This window comes from Epithele typhae (assembly GCF_022376455.1).
Source record: "Epithele typhae strain CBS 203.58 chromosome Unknown BXZ73scaffold_131, whole genome shotgun sequence".
In the NCBI taxonomy this organism is placed as follows: Eukaryota; Fungi; Basidiomycota; class Agaricomycetes; order Polyporales; family Epitheliaceae; genus Epithele; species Epithele typhae.
Window position 1 is genome coordinate 55,668 of NW_025954322.1, and position 19,064 is coordinate 74,731.

The window sequence follows — 19,064 nt, forward strand, 5'->3', positions numbered from 1 at the left end:
CAAGAGAGTCAATTGGCACTAGGCCTGAGGGGACGTAGCTATACAGGAGGTCGAAAGATGGGGAGCGCTATGCTGCGTCGTCCCTCTTATAAGTACAAAGGCCTTGAGGCCACAGTGCGCGAGGGGTGAGGTAGCGGTGCATGTACAACGAGTCCGTACGAGTCAGCACGAGTCATGGTGTCGGCATGTAAGGGGGTGTGGTACTGTGCGGTTACCATGAGGCGTGTGCATGTCCGAGGCAAGGCTGCGCAGCAGCATGAGGCGGGGAATAGGGGTAGTGTTACAGTAGCCCCTGAGGGCACGAGGCATAGTCCGTGACGGAGATGACGAGGGGAAAGGAAAAGGGTAGGCGTACGCGTGGTGTCCATAACACGGCCCCGCCATCGCTCCACCCTGTGCGTGGGGTTTAAAGCATGCCCATCACGACAGCACTTCGAGCACACAGACGGCCTTCCCAAACACTCTGTGCATCTCCAATCCGCGGGTTTTCCACAGTTGCAGTCCCCCGGAGGCCCGAACGACTCCATATACGCTTCAATGAACAGCGGCCGCTTCGGGACCCACTCTCTAAGGTATTGGCCTTGAGACTTTTCCTTGGAGTCAGTATATCTCTCCATAGTCACAGTGGCACTCACTTTTGAACGCCGTTTTCCAAAGTCGACGCGCATGGTGAACTGGAAGGCAAATTCCGTTCGCATCTCGGGTTGCGTCCCGGCACGCTCTCCAGACCCACCAGGAGTCCCCAAAATATTCGGAGAGGTGACACCACAGGATGGCTTAGCCTTCTCTGCACTCTCCTTGGACGCCCCTCCCAGCGGCATCGTCACGACGCGATTCAATCGACGGCTTCTTCCTGACTGGCGGTCTCCGATGTAATGGGTGGATCGCATGGTTTGCGGCAGTGGACCGTCGTCACCAACAACAAGGCGGCCATTTCTGGGACGTTTTTTCATGGTTTTTCGGAGGGCGTTGAAGGGCGGGGGAGGGGTCCAAGCAGTGCGGGTTTAGGAGCAGCGCCCGCCAACGGAATTGAGCCTGCCCGTCAGCAATCCCAGCGTCCCGTAAATCGCAAACAACACACAATAGCGCTCCAGGGCGCCGTCGAGAGCCACCCTTATGGGCCCATCTTCCGTATGTCCCCTAGGCCCCACTTCTTCACATCACCTCCGGCTTTCGAAATGCCTCCACTCCTCCACCCCGCTACGGACCCCCCCACGGTCGAGTTCAAGACGTGGAAGTGGACATCCACTGAAGAATCGCTGCTGCAAACCCACATTGCTTCCTGGAGAGTGCGTGATGCTGACGGGCGTGCAAAGCTTCTCAGAGAACTCGCGGTGCAGTTTCTCCAAGACAGAGGGGTGGGGAATGCCAGCATGGAGCTGATTGGGGGCATTGTGGTTCAGGTAACGCGCCCCACTTTCGCCAGTTTTGGGTCGTTTCCAGGAGGCTAACTTGACTTCAGAAGCTCCAAGTTTGGTTCACGAACAAAGCCTCCACTCGGAAACAGCCGCAATCGGAGCCGTGGTCCGGCGTCCGGCTTCCCGGGGCATATGCGCTATGGCAAAAAGAGCCGGAGGTTTTGGAGGAGGCCAAGCAACTCATGACTGCATTGACCCTCTCGGGTGTCGGTGGGCAGTCGAAGGCTCTCTCACAACTCTGGGCGGAGACTCCTGATGAGATCAAGAGTGAATGGGAGGCGAAGGCGCTGGGGATACGGGAGGATGGTGGGACGGATGAGGACAAGCGCAGGTGAGTAGCGCGTTTCCTCCTCATGATGGCGATCCCTGAACACAATGTGTGGCCCAGTTTTTCCAAAGACAATGGGCTGAAGGTGATGGACAATGCAACCTCGTATCTCCACAAGAACGGCAGCATCTGCTCCTTCATGCTCGGCATGTGGAAGGATGAAAACGGCAAAATAGACGTCTTCTAGTAAGCCGCTTCCAGCCTTAGCCGCTTCCCCTGCTGCTGCATGCTAATGCCACTGGCAGCTCCGACACAACCCAGCACTTGAACCGCTCCAATCACTCCGTGCTTTCTCAGGCGAAGTGGCCTGACCTTGAATCTCTGCCTGGGTTTAAAGAAAACACTCTGAAGACGCTGTTCAAGCTCTACGAGCTCATCCTGAATGGGGCAGCCCAGACGAGGTCCTGGGCGCCCTGGGCGCCCCCGCCCCTAAGACCGCGAAGGTATTTTCAGGCCACCCCCGGCACATACCAAATAATTAACCTAATTAACAATAGAATTCCGTTCCCCCACCCGGCCGGCGGTTGGAATCCGTAAGGCTTTCTTTCAAGGCCAGCATGCCGGCGCTATTCTTACCTGGCGCTGAGGGAGCCATCAAGAAGATCGTCAATGAATGGTTAAGAATTCATTTCGGTGAGCTTCTCGGCTTTATTGCCCATTTTTCAGACCTTATACGGCCATGCAGGTCTGGCAAGCGGGACGGGGAAGAAGTGGCTGGGACCCATTCCGTGGACTTGGATCAAGGCGAACTTGGATCTCGTGTTTGGCACGGGGTGGCACACGCCCGAGCTCGCCCAGTCTCTGACCACAATTGACCAAATGCCTGTCGCCACACTGGTGGAATGGGCTCAGCTTGTCATCTTGAAGGAAGCCCCTGCGCTCGCAAATGTGCCAGATGATCCCGATTGGGCGGAGCTTGGTCCGAACACGCGCTTCATCCCCTCCCCTGGCCAGTTTTCGGTGAAGGCATTCTGGACAGGTAGCCGGACTGCAGTCGTCCCGGTGCCAGTGACCGAGTATGTCTCTTTTGCAAACGATGCCGCCGCTAGGCCCCAGGAGGCTCCAGGCGGCGGGGTTATGGGAAACAAGCAGAGGGACAAAGGCAAGCGCAAGCAGGCAGCAGACAGCAATGCTCCACACACCATAGCACCCGCCCTGGCAGCAAATCCATCAACCGAACTAACACCGGAGACCACGCCTTTTGTGGTCGCTTCTGGGTCTTCCTCACCGGCGGGTCCCCCACTGGATCCGAGCGAGACACTTGGCGCTTTCGGTGCGGTGACTGCCGACCCTGTCGCCCACTTTTCCCCACCCCATGCTGGTGACCATTGCGGAGGAGCAAACTCAGGAGGGGTGTCGGCCGAGGAAACACTGGCCCCGGGTTGGACTTATGACGCCGCGACGTGGAGCGTGGGCCCCAGTGGCTTCATCAACGGCGGCTCCGTCGACCACGCCGGCCTGCAGCATGCGCCATTGGCTAGCACCAGCGCCGATGTGGGGATGAGCCTCGAACATTCTCTAGACTTCGATGCGGCAGCCGTGGAAGCTGCTGTCACAAGCATCTCTTTCAGTGAGCTGCTGGCCGAAATGGAGTCGGCGCCACCCAATACAAAGACCGCTCCTTGGCCTCCATCCCCGAAGCCGCTCCAGTTCTGTGATCTCGACCCTCAAAAACCCCCGCCTTCAATCGTGCTCGCGCCAGGGGCGACAAAAACGCGAAAAGAGTTCTTGCAGGCTCTCGACAGTGGGAGGGAGTACAGACACCTCTTGAAGAGACTCGGCGATGCGGTGAGTGTCGCAGATATAGGCGCCAGGTCGCCCTTCTTGATGCGAAATGACAGCTGTGCGAGGATGTCGAAGTCACTCCCGACGATGCTGTCCCCTGGGCAATTTGGCAGAATTCCAACGGCTTCGTCGGTGGCGCCCTGTACCGGGACTCAACTGGTTTTGACCAGGCCCTCAGCTGGCTGACGGCCCAATCTAAGCAGGCCGTCAGAAGCGGAGCCCAGATGCAGCGGTTCTGTCTCGCCCTCGGCCTGCTGAAGAGGGATCTCTGGCGATGCACGGAGTTTGAGGAGCTGGATAACCCTCCCATGGAGCCCACGTTCGCTTACGATGCCTACCAGCTTGTCAACGTGGGGCAGCCCATCCTCCTGCCTGAAGACAGCTCTCTGGAAGACCGGCTGAGCCTCCTGGAGGGGGTCGCAAAGAGCTACGCCCCGAAGCGATCTACAAGAGATGCCCCTCTTCAAACCCGCCGGATAATGCCTCGCACAGGAGGGGCGCCGAGCACCCCCCAAAACCCGCCTGCGCCAGTGGATCCAGGGCCTGCCTGTGCCGGGGCTGAGGCCCCCTCTTTCACAGCCCCGCCCGGGCTGCCACCGCCCGCCCTGCGGCGAACTACGCGAACGGCCCACCCCGCAGCCAAAACCCTCACGCCCTCACAAGGTGGGGAGAATGGTTTCAAAGACCTCCCTAACGACAGGCCACGGCGGCCGCCTCCGTCGAAGGGCAAGAAACCAGTGAGCTCCGGAAATGCTACTGGGCCGCCCATGGCTTCATCGCCGAAGAAAAGGGCGGGAGGACCCGCCGCGCCCCAGCCGCGCGCAAAAAGGCCGAAGGCGTCTTCACCTGGCCTGTCCGTTGGGATTGAAGAGGCAGCCGGGGTTTAGAAAGCGCACGGGGGCACCATTTCTGCACGGCGACGTGTTTTTCGCGCCCCACATAGACGGCCCAAGGGCCTATGGGTCAAACACATGTCTTTACAGCAAGATATGCACAGGCTATAACAGGGGCGATGATCGATGAGTCTTCACTCTGGCCGCGAGTGTGTGTTCGCCAATGCCGGCGTAAACAGCAGCCCCGGCGAGATTGCACCCCCCAGCGGGGCTCAATCACCGACAGGGTTACACCCCCCGCCGGGAATCGATCCACGTCGGAGACTCAAGCCGAACGGGTAACGCGATCTGCCTCCCGGCGTGACGGGAATCGCGTCAGCAAACACACCCGAGCAAGCGAAGGAACTGCTTCTGCCGATGTCCTGACGGATGTCGGGAATCGGTCCCCGCATATGCCGGGGGCCAGATGGCGCATGTGGCCAGAGTTGTCCGCAGAAGGCTGCGCCGCCCGGCCTGCTGCCGATCGCCTCATTTGGGCCATTCCTCTGTGAGTGCCGGGGCTTGCCGAGCTTGCGAGGCGGGCACCCAACATTCAGTCGAGCGGCGAAGCGCGTGCCTAGCGCTTCCCTCTCTCCCCGCCACGTACCGCTCGCGATCCCTGCTCGCAGACCGTCTTCCTGTTCAGCCTCCACGCACAATACACTCTCTTTGCCCGCCCGCCCTCCCTTGTATTAGCATAGTGCTATTAAATGGACAAGTGCGAATCTGCTCGAGACTGCGTGGCCAATCAAATTCACGGAGCACGAGCCCACCCGGGCTCGCCGAGCTCCGCGTCCGCCGCCGGCTTCGTCGGCGCCGGTGCCTAACCCAACCTGGTCAGTTCGAGCCCCGCTCTTGCCTCGTTGCATGCCGCATGCCGTCGAGACTGGGCTTGCAGGCACCGCCGGGGCGAGGCAAAGGGACCGCCTCCCTGCAATCAATGTTTTAACGACGGTCCTCTCTTGCTACGTGCGGCTTTTTTTTCTGCCGTCTGCATAGCGCCTGGGGCCGATTTCGTTTGCAGGCGGTTGGGCCTCCCAATGCTAGCATTTTACCGGATGCGCAGAAGCCATGTGGCAGAAGCTGCATCTTTTTCGTCCCGCTCTGCATCCCTCTCAGATTCGGTGCATATTTTTAAACCATTGAGAGCACATTGCCTAATTTTTTTTTCAGAACGATCAGAGGAGATTTACAGGAGAGCGAGAGGGGCGCAGTTGTGCCAATGTGATTTTCGCGAAATGTCACGCCGGCAATGATGAAGCGTCCCACGCAGACAGCGATGCAAAACTCACGCAGCCAGCCTTGAGCCCTTCGAGTATGCGGTCAAGCACGTGAGCTTTTCTGTCAGCCACACGGCCTTTGACTGCATGCGCCGTGCCCGCCTGCCGAAAGCCGGCAAGGGCGCGCCCTCCACCCAGGAGGCTAGGGCCCCGTGTGCCTCAAAAGCGCCCACTGGGGCCCCGTCGCCACATCAAACTGGCCCATGATGCCTTATAGGAGGCCAAGAAGTGTGGCACCCTGCTGGGTTGAAAAGCAAGCTGTGATGGCTTTAAGATGCGCATGGACTGCGAACTCAGCTGATGGGCTTTTTCTATGCGCTCTTGGGTCTGGCAGAGACTTGGTTCGACTCTGGCTTGAACTCACTGCCTTCATCATCAGCTAGCCTTGGGCAGGCCATGGCGGATGGTCACGCTCAGAAGCAAGTAAGGGCGGATGTGGCCAGGCCTATTACATAGCCAGAACATGGGCTCGCTGTTGCTATTTACGGCATCTGATAATCGTGCCGTCTGATTGGCTCGGCAGAATAGAACCCTCGGACAGCCCTGCCAGCGAAGCACCGAACACCCGCCTCGCTCTCCTCCACCACGTCGCCTTTGAGGCCCAGCTGAGGGCAGGCGCATACCTTTCCCCTTGACCCACAGGCGGCATGCGGGGCTTCTTGGATGCCCTCGACTCTAACAAGGCGTATAAATTCCTGCGGTGCCTTCAGATCGCCATCGACGCCGCCTACTCCCTGGGGCTTGCCCTTTCATCGCACTCAGGCGCTCCTCCGTACACCCTCGATATTACCTGGGCCGGCAAAGGGCGCAGCATGGCTGACACTCCTGGTAAATGCGGCCTCTGTTCACGCTTGAATTTTATTAACGACACACAGACGTCGAGACCCTTTCCCCCCAGTCCACGGCTACTGCTCTGGAAACGATGACGATGGAGCTAGAGAAACTCAGGGCAGAAAATGCGTCTCTGCGAGCTGAACTCAGCGCGTGCCCCGGGCGTGCGAACCGACCAGCGGAGAGAGACGGTGCGGTTGATATCTTCAAAACCCCCTCATCCTGAGTCCTGACGTCTGCCATTCAGCCTCTCAAACCTCTGACAGCGACAGCGACGCATCCACCCAGCTCAGGGTGGAGACTGTTGTCACCGCAAGGTCCGCGCAAGCGGTTACGATGCCGGCCCGGCTTCTAGAGAGCCGGCGCCCTTTGGCGCCACTCGGACGGGACCTCACCCTAGGCACGCAGAACACCGCGGATGCCGCAGGAGCGCGTTCCGAGCGCCGTCGGGCGATGCTCGTGTCCAGCGTGCACAGAGACCTCCTCAAAGCCAGCGGAGTGGGTGCCGACGCGCCAGGCGCCGCGGGCACGGATTCGGATGACCGGTCGGAGGCGGGGCAGACGGGGGATGGAGACGGGACCGCCTGAGAGGCGCCTTCTATAGGGCTGCGACGGTGCGAATATAGCTAGCACAAGCATGTTGACCCTCACAATTCGACGGGCGCTGAGAGGGGCGCGATGCTTCAAATGCACGCCTTTTCTTTCCTCTTTGTGAAGCGCCCCATCCGGTGTGTGGAGAAAGGCAGCCATCACCACGGCGCCGGAGGTTGAAGATCCGCGGGGATCAGCTGCCGACGGGAATGGGCAGGCCGTCGGGAAGTTTACTCCGGCGGCCCGCGGGCATTCGGGGCATTCTTCGTCAGCCAACCAGCCCCGTGCCGCCAGCCCTCAAAGGACCACCCCACCTCTTCAAGCTGCCGTTTCTCCCATCCGGCCCAGCCAGAGGGCTTTCCCATCACCCCACAGAGAACGCTCTGGCGGAGCTTCATTTATCTGCGTAGTTCTTTCCACAGCATTGTGTCAGAGGGCTCTGTTAGCCTTCGCAGCCCGAGCATCGAGGATACAGTCGCGGATGCGTTGCTTGTGCGCACGTTGCCGCGAGCATGCGCGGCTGCCCAACGCCCGTCGCCCACCGACTGCGCAGGGCGCCTCTTGAATGAATACTGGGCCGCTTTGCATCAGTTGAACGCCGAGCGCAGGGTGGCCAGCGCACCCGTCCAGGAGTAAGGAGCACGACCATATGCCGAGGGTGCCGATGATGGGGCGTGACGGGCGCATGCGGGGTGGCCCAGGGGCGACAAGGGGCAAAGGGGCCGTGCTGCAAGTTGCTGGTATGAAACAATGTGGCTTTGACGACTATAAATGGGAATCACGGAGCTTTTGAGCCTAGTCAGGATCCAGCATAGCCAAGTACGCGGAGCAGAAGCAGGGCGGAGGAAGACGGAGGCACCTGGAGGCACAGGCCCGCTCCCCTCATGCAAGGCCCATGGGCCAGCCCGAAGCTGGTGGGCTCCGGAGATGCCGGCGCAGGACCCAGGTGTCCCGCGGCCGCAGAAGCTCGTCTCCCGCTGTCCCGTGGCCGGGGTCTATTGGATTACTCTGCATTTACCTCCTATGCGTCTCCCGGCGATAGTCTCCTGCTCCCGCACTAGTGCGGTCGCTTGCCGCATGAGATAGAAACTATGCCAGCTGGGGGGCGGCAAAGCGATGCAACCACCCGCCCCTCACTGCTGCTGGCGCAGCCGGAAGGCAGAGTATGAATACATTCAAGAGCCAATCAAACACAGCCAAGCCACCGACCAATTAGTCTACCAGCGACCCATTAGTCTAACCTTCCGCCATCAGGACTATGCTGCTGGATCGGAGGCCCACCCGCCCCCGCTGCAGCCGTGGCTTCCTGAGCCCTTCTCACCTCGCCCAGCTGCTGGGCGACCTCAAGCTCGCACAGGGCCATCTGGACGAGAACGCAGGCATCAGAAACATTGCCGCCACCGTCGCCGTGCTGAGCCATCTTCGCAAGCAGTTTCTCTTCAGCAAGCCTCATCTTCGCGGCAATGCCATTTAGAAGCTCCGCCAGCTCCCCTGGCAGGCGAGGTAAGCTAGAGCCCAATGCGCGGTGAAAAGCGAGCAGCCCACCTGTCCGCCGGGCACTGGTGGCGGGGTGATTGGCCAGAAACTGCGCGGTGTAGACCGGAGACCAGGCCACCCCCGCCTCCCGAGCAAGGGCTTTCTTTTTTGCAAGGCTCGGCGGCCGGAGGGTCCCCTGATGCGCTTTGCCTGGCGGGAGCGCCTTTAAAGCCCTCCCTGCCCGTCCCGTTGTGGCATGCAGCCGCGAACTGGGCTGTCAGGGGATTCTGAGCGGGGGGCCCGCACCGTCCACGCTGCCCCAGCATGCCGTCCCATTGGAGCTGGTGCAGGCCCGTTCTCGGTGCTGAGAGGATCGCTCCAGGGCGATCTCAAAGCGGCCGTCACCGAAGGCCTCCGAGTCATTATGTAGCTAAAAGGGTTCGAACGCGTTGCTGCATGCGCACCCGGGCCGGCACTTGAGCAAGACCGTCCAGAGGCACCGCTGTAAACAGGGTGGACGAGCCCCTGGGGAAAGCGCGGAGAGCCTAGAATGCCGGGGCAGTTCGCTTCGTCGAACCGTGTGAGGGGATTTGACGGAACACTCTATGGATTGATTTAGCGTCGCGGATGCGCAAAAAAACGCCATGCTTGCCTCGACACGGGCCACGAACAGCTGGCACAGGGAGTTCGCTCAGGGCGCTCCAGGCGTCCCACACCAGGGAATCTAGCTACAGGATGTCTTCTCGGTGGCCCCCGCTCATCATTCTATGCGCCCGCTGTTCTGAGACAAGGCCAGCGGTCCAAGTGAGGTTATGCACTGAGATGAAGTCGCACGCGACCTTGATGGCATTCTGCAAATTCAGCACCTGCACATCCCCTTAAGCCAACAAATTGCGAAAGACAGCTGAAATAACAGACCTGGTGAGCCCACCCAGCTGGAATGAACACGGCATCTCCAGCGCGCTGCTCGATCCTGACAGGGAAAACACCGTGCTGCTTCTCAAGGGCGATCAGCATCTCTTCAGTGACATAGGCCCTGTGGGAATGGATGGGATCTCCGTATTCTTCTGCAGTGCAGCCTTGTTCTTTGAGAAACCTTCTAACCAAGGGGAGGGTATCGGGGGGGAAAAGATGCCATATAGCGCCACGTTCGGAAAGGTTTGATGACCACACCATGAGGTTGATCGTGTCCGTAACGTCCAGGTGAAGCTTCGTCGTCCCGTGGACAGCGATAGGGATCCCGGCCGCGATGTACATCTTGGGGCCTGCGCGAACCCGTCAAGATGCAGGAAGGCAACGAGATATCGATGACTGACCAAGGTCTGGGATGTTGCTGTTGAGGGGGTAAAAAGAAGCTAAATTCAAAACTCCGTTCAGTGCTGCGACATCCTGAGCAGAATCTGGGATCCCAAGGGCAAAACTGTTGCAGAGCTCGGGGAACTTGTCCCGGAAACGCTCGCCGTCAGGCCAGTCCTGTAGAATCAGTCAGAATTGGCAAACTGGATTTGATAATGCAAGTGCTGGACCTTCAGCTTCAGGGAGTGCGTAGCTGGAGCGTTGTTGAACAGCTCGAAGTATTCACCAACGGTCATGCGGTGGAAAGCTGTGAGTCGGTGGCGCAGTCAATGGGATATACCTCCTCCCTTCCGAAGTGGCGAATGAAGTAATCGGGGGTCCAGGAGCCCTGCAGCTTGTCAAGAATGCCATTCACAACCAACGGCACGTTGCGAGCCCATATCGAGTCGAACGCCATTGAGGACAGCGAGCTGTCACTAATATTTGGGGCCACGTGAGGCATGCGAGGCCTCTCTTGGCCTAGCTCTTCGCGACAGGAGGTCCTTCTGTGAAACCGACATTTAATCAGGGCACGCCGTGATGAATTTCAAGGCTCACCCAGTCGCGATGACGGCATCGATGTCAGCGAGGGCATGGTCTAAAGCAGAAATAGTGAACCGCGATAAAGGCTGGAAGCTGTTCGGTGCATGCGCTGCATCGGGTTCAGATGTGCACAGTGCTCCTTCCAACAGCTTCAAGAACCGACGAGCGTCAGGGATAGATCACAAAGACGGGCGCTGAACGGACCTGCTCGGGAGCCCTCGGCAACAGCCTGTAGCAGGCGTCACAAAGCTCGGCAGCGCAAATGCGGCAATGCCATGCCTGGGAGAAGAGCGCCGAAGAGCATCCATCTTCAGCTGCTTCAGCGAATGTCAAGAGGGGAGAGGGGTTTGATGCGCGCACCGCAAGTGGTCCTTTCGTGGAGAGCAGGCTGGCGATACACCGCGCCCTTTCCAGAGATGTGCTCTCGCTCTGTCTGCAGCTTCGGGCGCATGTAATTAGCAAGGACCCACTGTATATAGCAGGCATTGAGCTGATGATGGCAGAGCAGAAGGCAACGGTTAACCCACTTTCACCCATGCGAAAGTACATGCGTCATATTTTCTGTTGAAAACCTGACGGTATTCTGGAGGGTTTTCGAGAGAGTTTTGTTGGCAAAGAAATGAAGAGGAGCCACTATCATCATCAGAGATGACACGGAAGTCTGAGAACAGGGGCGCTGTCAACGGGCAGGGGTAAAACAAAAGCTTTAACACGCACTGATGAAACGGCAGGAGGCCTCTAATTCGCGCTGCAGCCTCTTCGTGATGCTGCGCTTGTTCGAGGAGGTGCGCTGGCAGTCAAGACACAATGACAGATTCGGGCGGCTCTGCGTCAAATCGACGCACGAAGCGTTTTGTACAGCAGGCAGCATAGCTGAAGTGTGGCACCGTGACTTGGGTAGGGCCGCCAAACAGATGCGGACGAGAGAGAGAGGCCTCGTCACTGGGGCTGTGCATCAGGGTGGCGCTTGTGGCGTGGCTATGTATAAGCGCCATGGGAGCGGCGCAGGCAAACGCCGGCGAGCACAAGAAAACGAACAGGACGGTGATGGTCGTGTCGAAAAGGCTTCGATGGCTACGCCCCTTAAAGGCCTCGCCTCGAGGGCCCCATTGTTGCCGAGCTGCGGCCTCCGTGCACCCCCGGAATCATTTGGGAATCATAGGTGAAGACCACATTGCCAGATCGCCGTCAGCGGAGCGCGCGGGCCAAAACTTGATTACGCCGCCATAGTATGCCGTCCGCCTCAAGCCCCGTCTACACGGAGAACGGCACCTCTTGTCATGGCCTGCTCTGCCTGTCTGGTTACGAGCTTCGGCGCGCGCCTGCAACGGACGCCTGGCATACGATCACCCGCCACCTTACCGTTATATTCTCGCGCCTGCTTCACTGTTTCGCTACGCGATTGCCTCCTGGCTCCTCCCCGTCGCCTCATCTGCCCGTCTCCCCGCCACCGCGAGCCTCTCCGAGGAAAAACCCAAATCCATAACGAGACGTTACTGAGGTTTGTGAGGGCTAATGAGCCGGATTATTGCGTTGTTCAGAAGTGCTATTATTCGCTTGCCCATCTGCTAATGAGAGACCGTTACATGGAGAAGGAAATATTAGTCGCGAGAGCAGGCCCTCACCAGGGGCATTTAGTCTCACTCATGTTCGCAGATCACTGCTTCAAGCACAGGATGTCGAGAAGTAGCACTCATCACACATATAATGTAGCGCAATCATGGATGAACGTTATCTGACATCCAGACTAGCTACAGCGACATAGATGTACATATCAACGAGCGATGATGATGTGATATAAATGGTGCTGTGGGTGCGCGTGTAGGGACGGAGAAGTGCGGGGCCGAGAATGCATGCAGGGGGAGAATGGATACGAAGACGAAAAAGCCGTGTACTAACGAGGGTGGGGCTGAACCCGGCGCGTGCACGCGAGCGGCACAGCACGGACACCGCATCCCGAAGCACATGTGGAACGATAGAGAGTCCGATTGTGCAGGTGCCGGCGCACGCGGTCTTGTTGGAGATACTTTTCGCCGAGCGTATGGGTCTCCTTCGTGAGGCGGCCAGTTGGGCGCACGCGCGAATACAGTGTGCACGCCGCTCGGGTCGGAGACGGCCACTCGCGCCCGCCCCTGCTGCAGCCAACGTGTATGCGCAAGGGCGGCCCTCTCAGGCCTTTCGCGCACCGTCCATCCACCGGTCCCCTCGGGGAACCGCATCAAGCGCGCCATAATCGACGGTGCACGAACCGGCCCTCCCCCCGTTTGCGTCTGGACCTGCTCCTGCTCCCGCGCCAGAGGCTACAGCGGGCGGGCCGTCGACCTTGGAGACGACGAACGTGCCCTCGAGCGGGACCGTGTGTGCGCTCATGGTCGCATGCCACAAGGCGCCGACTGCGTATCCGCAGAAGACGGTGAGGAGGACGCTGGTGCGGCTGTCGACGCCACCCTCTGGCGGGACGTGGATATGGACGACGATGACGATGAGGTCCCGGGGGTGGACGTGTCCATGGAGCGCGGCGCACCTGCCCAGCGCGTATCACGGGGGATTCTGCATGCGTGCGTGAGGGCATATATGGGGGAGAAACCGGATCAGCAAAGCAGAGCGGACGGAGGGAAGTACGCTGCCTCACCGGTGACAAGGATGTTTGTGGTCCACATCCACTCGATGACCATGACTAGGTCCGTCAGGCTCGCCGAGTGCGTCGTCCGGGTCGCGCTTTTCGTCAGCCTCGTTCAAGACGGAAACCAGCGAGGGCGTACCGTAACCGCTGCACCTCGATCCATCCGTCGCACTCTTCAAATCCAGAACGAGCCCCCGCCCTTCTGGGCATTTTCCGGGCACGAAATGACGAAAGCTGACACACGTCGCTGGCTGCGCTCTCCAAATGCAGCGGCGGCACATCGCGGTGAATAGGGGCACAGGCGAGGGGTTGCGACAGGGGCACTCACAGGTCCGCCGCGGTCGAAGACTCGTTGGCCTCACTCATTGTCGTCCTCAAGGCCGTGGAGGAAAAAGAAGAGGGTGTGACCCAGGGCATGGCTGGTGAGGTGGGCGAGGTGGAGGTCCGAGAACTAGGCAACCGAGAAAACAACGGTGGCGAGTTTGACGGAGGATGGAGGAGGCAGCGGAGGCGGAGGCGGAGATGGTGAAGACGGCTGGCACCGAGCCCCGCGGCCGGGGACGCGCGTTGGGAATGGGCGCTAGTGTGGCCTGCTGGTCACTGGGAGTCGAGAATCGAGAATCGAGATGCTGTCCGAACTCCATCCAATTGCAATCCCCCTATCCTCGTTCCCAGAATTCCTTTCCATCAAGCCTCCGCGCGGACCGCGCCCTTCGACTGCCACAACCACCATCCAGCTTCGTCCCTGACTCCCTACCTCCATCGCCTTGGCCTCTCTACTTCCTTCGACGACCGAAATTCCGTTTCCCCACGCGCGAGGGTCGTCAGGCCATCGGCTGTCTGCGACGACACCTATTCCAATAAGCAGTGGACCATCGTCGGCCAAGATATGTTCGCGCTTCGCGAGACCAACCAGATGGAGCGGTAAATGTGCTCCTACCTCCAGCGGCAGCTCAAAATAAAGCCCTCGGCCCTCAAGGAGTTCGACCAAAAGGTCCGGCGCGACTCCAAGGGCTCTGGACCGTATCCTTCGTGCGTTCTCCCACCACCCGGCCATCACCAATGCCTTCCTTACACCGTCGCGTCTGCGCCAGCACCTGCGCTCACAAACAAGGCGCAGCAACCGCTCTCCCCTCGCCGCCAAGGCTCATCTTCCTTCCCGTTGCCATCCGCACTGGCACCCTGCGTACAGTGGGAGCTCTCCGCATAGCTTGTGCGGCTCGCCCGGCACCTCCAATATCCCAAAGTCGTCGATGTCGACGGCTGCTTTCCCCTCGATCCAATCGTCGTCAGCACTTCAGCTGCGATGGCACGCTCAGCACCCACACCCAGCTCGCCCCGGGCGCGGCTATCCCCGACAGCGCGACGCACAGCCTTCACGCGTCGTCGCACGAAGACCCGTCCCCCGACCGCCACGCGCAGCACAACAGCGCGGCGCTCCCACGGCCGAAGGTGTACCCCAAAGCGTTCGTCGCGCCGAGCCGTGGCAGCTCGAGGCCCTGAAGAAGCTTTTCGAGCGGACAAAGACACCTTCGATTGAAGGCCTGCAAAGACTCGCGGCGGAGATCGGGATGGATGCGGGCAAGGCCACGAAATGGCTCCGCAGCCTGCTCCAGGACAACCGCAAGCAAGTGTGGACGAGGCGGAGCACGAGGACGCGGAGGATGAGGACGAAACGAGCGCGCACGAGGAGGTGGGCGCGGGGCGAAGGGCTCGGATGGAAAGCTCAGAACCTGGACGAAGGTCAGCATCCCGCGCTAGTTCGGCACCACCTCCACCATAATCATCATCCGCACCGATCCTCACATCGACCGTCGCATCCTCTTGGCCACCCGGGGCAGATCTTGAAACCTTGTCCACCTCATACGCGCACACCGTGCACACTCTCACAGGGCGAGCCTGCCAGCGACAAGGACATGCCTGAAGCTGCCACACCTTCGTCGCCGTCGTCGTCATCACCACCTTCCTCGTCGACTGTCGCCTCCACGTCAAGGCTGGTGCTTCCGTTGCCTCATTCTCACATCAGTAAGAGAAAAGTTTCATCGCTGTGGTATCCTCGACTACTGCCATCACGACCATGCGAAGGTTCTCGGCGCCACCAAACCCGAGCTGGGGCCAACTACAGGACCGGGGTCAAGCTGGAAGACGCGCTTCTACTCCTCGGCTTCTCTAGTGAGTGCAGCCGTATTCATCCTCTGCTCGCGTCATGGGCTCATGTCAATCTGTTTGCATTAAAATTTGTACATATGTAACCTACGCCGTCGTCCATCGGACGCCTCGCAGCGTGCGCACGTCTCATCCCCGCGCGAGGACTCCCTCCATGCACGCACGCCGCATGCCCGTTGTCCGTTCTTGCATCCACATTCACGCTCTTCTTCCTCGCACCGCGTTGATGTGCATCCACCACCGCTGGTACGTGCACGCGTCCGTCAGACGCCCGCGCGAGCTCCGCGCCCTTGCGCATATCCCCCATTCCACGGCCTCCATGGTCAGCCACATTCGTTGCCCCTCTCCGCCACTTGTTTCCGATCTTATCTTACGGACGCTCGCCATGACACCCATGCTTGTAGACATGTTTCGGGTGCTTGTTTCGGTCGTAGTCACGCCCTCGCGCCGGCCGCATTTGCATGTATTTAGACTCGACTCGCATTGGTTGCTATCTAGTTCATTTTCCCTCGCATCTACGTGCGTGTGCTGTGTTCTCACTCTTTGCCTTCGCATCTATTCGACCTCGCCTCTCTCGTATCGTCTTCGTCGCCTATCGCCCCTCGCCCCACGTACATCGCCATCATAGTAGCGCCCGTTCGCCGTGCACATCTATCTCTCCGCTTGTCCTCTTCTCCTCTCCTCCGCGTTCGCACACTCCGTCCCCTTCCTCCTCCGCGAAACCCTCAGACGTCCTGTCCCACGGCGCTCGTCCCCTCTACCGACTTCCCGCGCTTCACACCTACGCGGATTCGACCTCAGACCTCTCCCCTTGTTGACTCTTACCGGAGTTGGCATCACATCAGCGTTTTCGTTAGCTCGCACGTCGTTCCCGACCTCTATACTGTTTCTACCATCTGTACCCACGCACTGTTCCTCACGCTGACCCGCCTGCCACACGATCGCACTGGAGCGTTTTCACAGGCAGCGGGGGATGCGGGCAGGAGAGGTGACGGGGAGGAGCCAGGAGGCCATCGCGTGGCGAGACGGCAGGTGCAGGAGCGGCATATAAAGGCAATGGTGGTGGGCGGTCGTCCGTACAATAGGCGCGCACCGAAACCCGTAACCAGACAGGCGGAGCAGACCATAACTTCAGCGGTGGCGTAGGCCGAGCGAATTCATGCCCGGGAGCGCAAGGCGAGGCCAGGACTTTGCTTGAAAGGCATCAGCAGTCATTCATAGGCGATGAAACAGTCGGATGGGCACGCAGGGGGTCAGATTTTTTGGTACAGACCCAGAGTTGTCGCGGGCCAGGCGGCGGGGCAGTGGTCCCATTCTCACGCCGGTCGGATTTTCATTGGTAAAGCTGGGTAATGACTCCTGGCCATTCTGACGCGGCAAAATATGACGACGGGCGCACATGCGACTATAGAAGCGTCCAGCGAGCCATGGAATCCACCACGTCCGAGACTGCAGGCGGCAAAACGTCAGGCGCCGCCCCTCCAGACCAAACCTTAACTATCTCTGCCCGATTATACCATGACAGAACCGTACCCATCCACCAACCGCAGGAACGCCGTGCTCCACCACCCGTGCGAGGATGAAAACCATGGTTCCTGGTTTATAAGGCACGGAATATCCCAGGGTTCGCAAATCGATATAGCCGTCTTCCCCGTAGCCCCCAGTGTGACAAGTATGTCATACCAAGGCCGGAAGCTGTTAACGTCGCAATGGAAGGGAGTGATGCGGTTATGGATGAGTTGTACTGCGATGGCCGAGACGGGCCAGCTTTGTCCCGGGGGCACATTTGCGTCCAGCAAAGCCCGAACGGCTGTGTATTGCTCAGGCGCTAATATGGCGAGAACGGCGTCCAAGAGAGCGGCCGGACGGGCAATATCAAGCAGCCATTGCTGTATTGCGGCCTCGTCCCAGTTGAGGCTTTCATGGACTTCGTCATGCTGCCCTGAGGATGAGAAATGTGCAGCGAGCGAGTTTGCAGAGCCGCACCGTATGAGCAGCACCGCGAGATATTTTCGCCGGGCCAATGTCGCAAATGCCCGCTTCACCTCCCCCATTAGGGCAGAAGTGCATTTCATGAGCCCGCCAGGAGTGAGTGTTGTCTTTTGGGGGAACAAAATGTTTGCGGATCGGCCCAATGGCGGCGAGCCACTCTGCCTGTGCTAGCGTGTCAGCGGGGTCCTACGCGCGGTTAGTCTGGGCCCACCTGCAGCTCTGAGGTGAAAATCTCCGGGAAGGCCCAGGCAGAACCCGGTTCTCTTGGTCAACAACGCAAGCGGGGCCATCGACGCGCTCCGAGATACCTGACCCCGGGTCGGGGCTGATGGGGAAGGCTTGCATGCGCCGCTCCAGGTCTGCCTCTGAGGGGCAGCCGCGTGTCTTCTGGACGTAAGGGTAATACTCTGCAAGCCCCCAATCCACTTTTTCTGCGCCCTGGGTTTGCACTTGAGCTTTAATGTGCAGAAACTCAATACGTACTTGTGTTGGCAATTGCACCCACTATGCAGTGGGAGACCCGGACGCAGCCGTCGTACATGGCCCCATCGAGCCCAGAAGGGGCTGGCGGTGCTTGGAAAGGCGACAGCGCCCCGCCTAAAGCATGGCGCATCCTCATGGATACTAAGGAGGATACCACGGTTTTGACAATACGGTGGACTGGAGGGAGCATGTTGTGGCAGGGAGGGCCTGCTGGCTGGCAAATGGGTGCCCGCCGTGAAGCGCCAGCTCCACTCGGCTACCAAAGGCGCTAATCAATTGGGCTTCCGGGGACCGTCCCCCGCCGGCATTCGGTTGCCGATCAGCAGCGACGCGGGGGCGATAAGCGCAGCCATACTCTGGGGCTGGATTACCGCCCACTCTGTTGGCGGAAACGCCCAGGCTCAACCCTCCTCCTCCTCCTCCTCCTCCTCCTCCTCCTCGGCGCCATCGCCAGGTGGACGGGTCGCGGGAGAATGCCGATCGGGCAGCAGATTTGGAGCCTTCGCGGCCTACCTTACGGCTGGCGCGAGCGACAGACTCGCCGGGCGAGCAGAATGCATTACAGGACGGGCACCGAGCGCCAGGATGCTACGGAATACGTGCTCTACCGAAAGGGTGTCTACAATGGGGACGCTGTGCCCCTTGGCTGTCCCTCCCCCATGCTATTCCGAAGAGCCGCGTGCTAGAGCCCTGTTGGAAGCCCTGGCAGTGGCGACAGGGGATCAAGGGGGGCGGCGGCAGCAGTGGCTCGAGCATGGGCATCGGGGGAGGGGGACTGCACCGCTTTGAGCATCTCTCGCAGCATCGCCAGGTGATCCCCTCGCCCACGTGCGGCCATCTGCAGCCCCATGATCTCTTGGCGCAGCTTCTCGTTTTCTTTTTTCCGGTTCGCGACGCCCTGCTCGAGCCGGACCATCCTCTCTTCGAGTAAGCAGCCTCGGGTCCCTGTCTCGCCGTGCAGCCAGGCCAAAACAGATCCCTCAGGTGGAGCTAGAGAGACGGCACTTGCTGAATGAGCAGGACCTGTATGCACTCGCGCAGGGACCCACCAGCATCTGTGCCATTTCCCTCTGACCACGCCCGCTCGTATCCCAGATGGGGCCCGGCTCTGGAGTCGCCCTCTTTGTCCGAGGCGCACGAGGATCCAGCACGGCGCTGAAAACCGGCGTATGCCTGCTGCGTGATCAGCGACAGCCTGCGAGCGTTAGCAAGAGGCGCACCTCAGTGTTCTCAGAATCCCACATATTGATCAGCCCAAGACGTAGGCTGAAACTCGTAGGGTACACCAGCATGACGACGGATTCATTTTCTATCGCCCAGCTTCGCCTCTCCTCGTCCTCC

At 59.8% G+C, this 19,064-nt stretch overlaps 3 protein-coding genes across 3 annotated transcripts; 2 read left to right on the forward strand and 1 right to left on the reverse strand.

The window, feature by feature from the left end:
* Window positions 1-1,178: 1,178 nt before the first annotated feature.
* On the forward strand, window positions 1,179-4,418 carry BXZ73DRAFT_82722 (uncharacterized protein; the record flags this gene model as incomplete). Its single annotated transcript, XM_048023783.1, has 8 exons — window positions 1,179-1,289; window positions 1,317-1,403; window positions 1,463-1,749; window positions 1,807-1,932; window positions 1,992-2,189; window positions 2,285-2,379; window positions 2,432-3,534; window positions 3,588-4,418. 8 exons carry the CDS (start codon window positions 1,179-1,181, stop codon window positions 4,416-4,418), a joined length of 2,838 nt encoding a protein of 945 aa, XP_047871462.1.
* A 3,918-nt stretch (window positions 4,419-8,336) lies between these two features.
* BXZ73DRAFT_82724 (uncharacterized protein) lies at window positions 8,337-11,454 on the reverse strand (the record flags this gene model as incomplete). Its single annotated transcript, XM_048023784.1, is given in 13 exon segments — window positions 8,337-8,596; window positions 8,651-8,818; window positions 8,888-9,011; window positions 9,046-9,126; window positions 9,500-9,846; window positions 9,898-10,054; window positions 10,218-10,422; window positions 10,475-10,552; window positions 10,664-10,688; window positions 10,820-10,928; window positions 10,987-11,042; window positions 11,177-11,285; window positions 11,305-11,454. The coding sequence occupies 13 exon segments, from the start codon at window positions 11,452-11,454 to the stop codon at window positions 8,337-8,339; spliced, it is 1,869 nt and encodes a 622-aa protein (XP_047871463.1).
* Window positions 11,455-14,010: 2,556 nt separating this feature from the next.
* Window positions 14,011-14,585, forward strand: BXZ73DRAFT_107929 (uncharacterized protein; the record flags this gene model as incomplete). Its single annotated transcript, XM_048017040.1, has 2 exons — window positions 14,011-14,114; window positions 14,402-14,585. The coding sequence occupies 2 exons, from the start codon at window positions 14,011-14,013 to the stop codon at window positions 14,583-14,585; spliced, it is 288 nt and encodes a 95-aa protein (XP_047871464.1).
* Window positions 14,586-19,064: the final 4,479 nt, after the last annotated feature.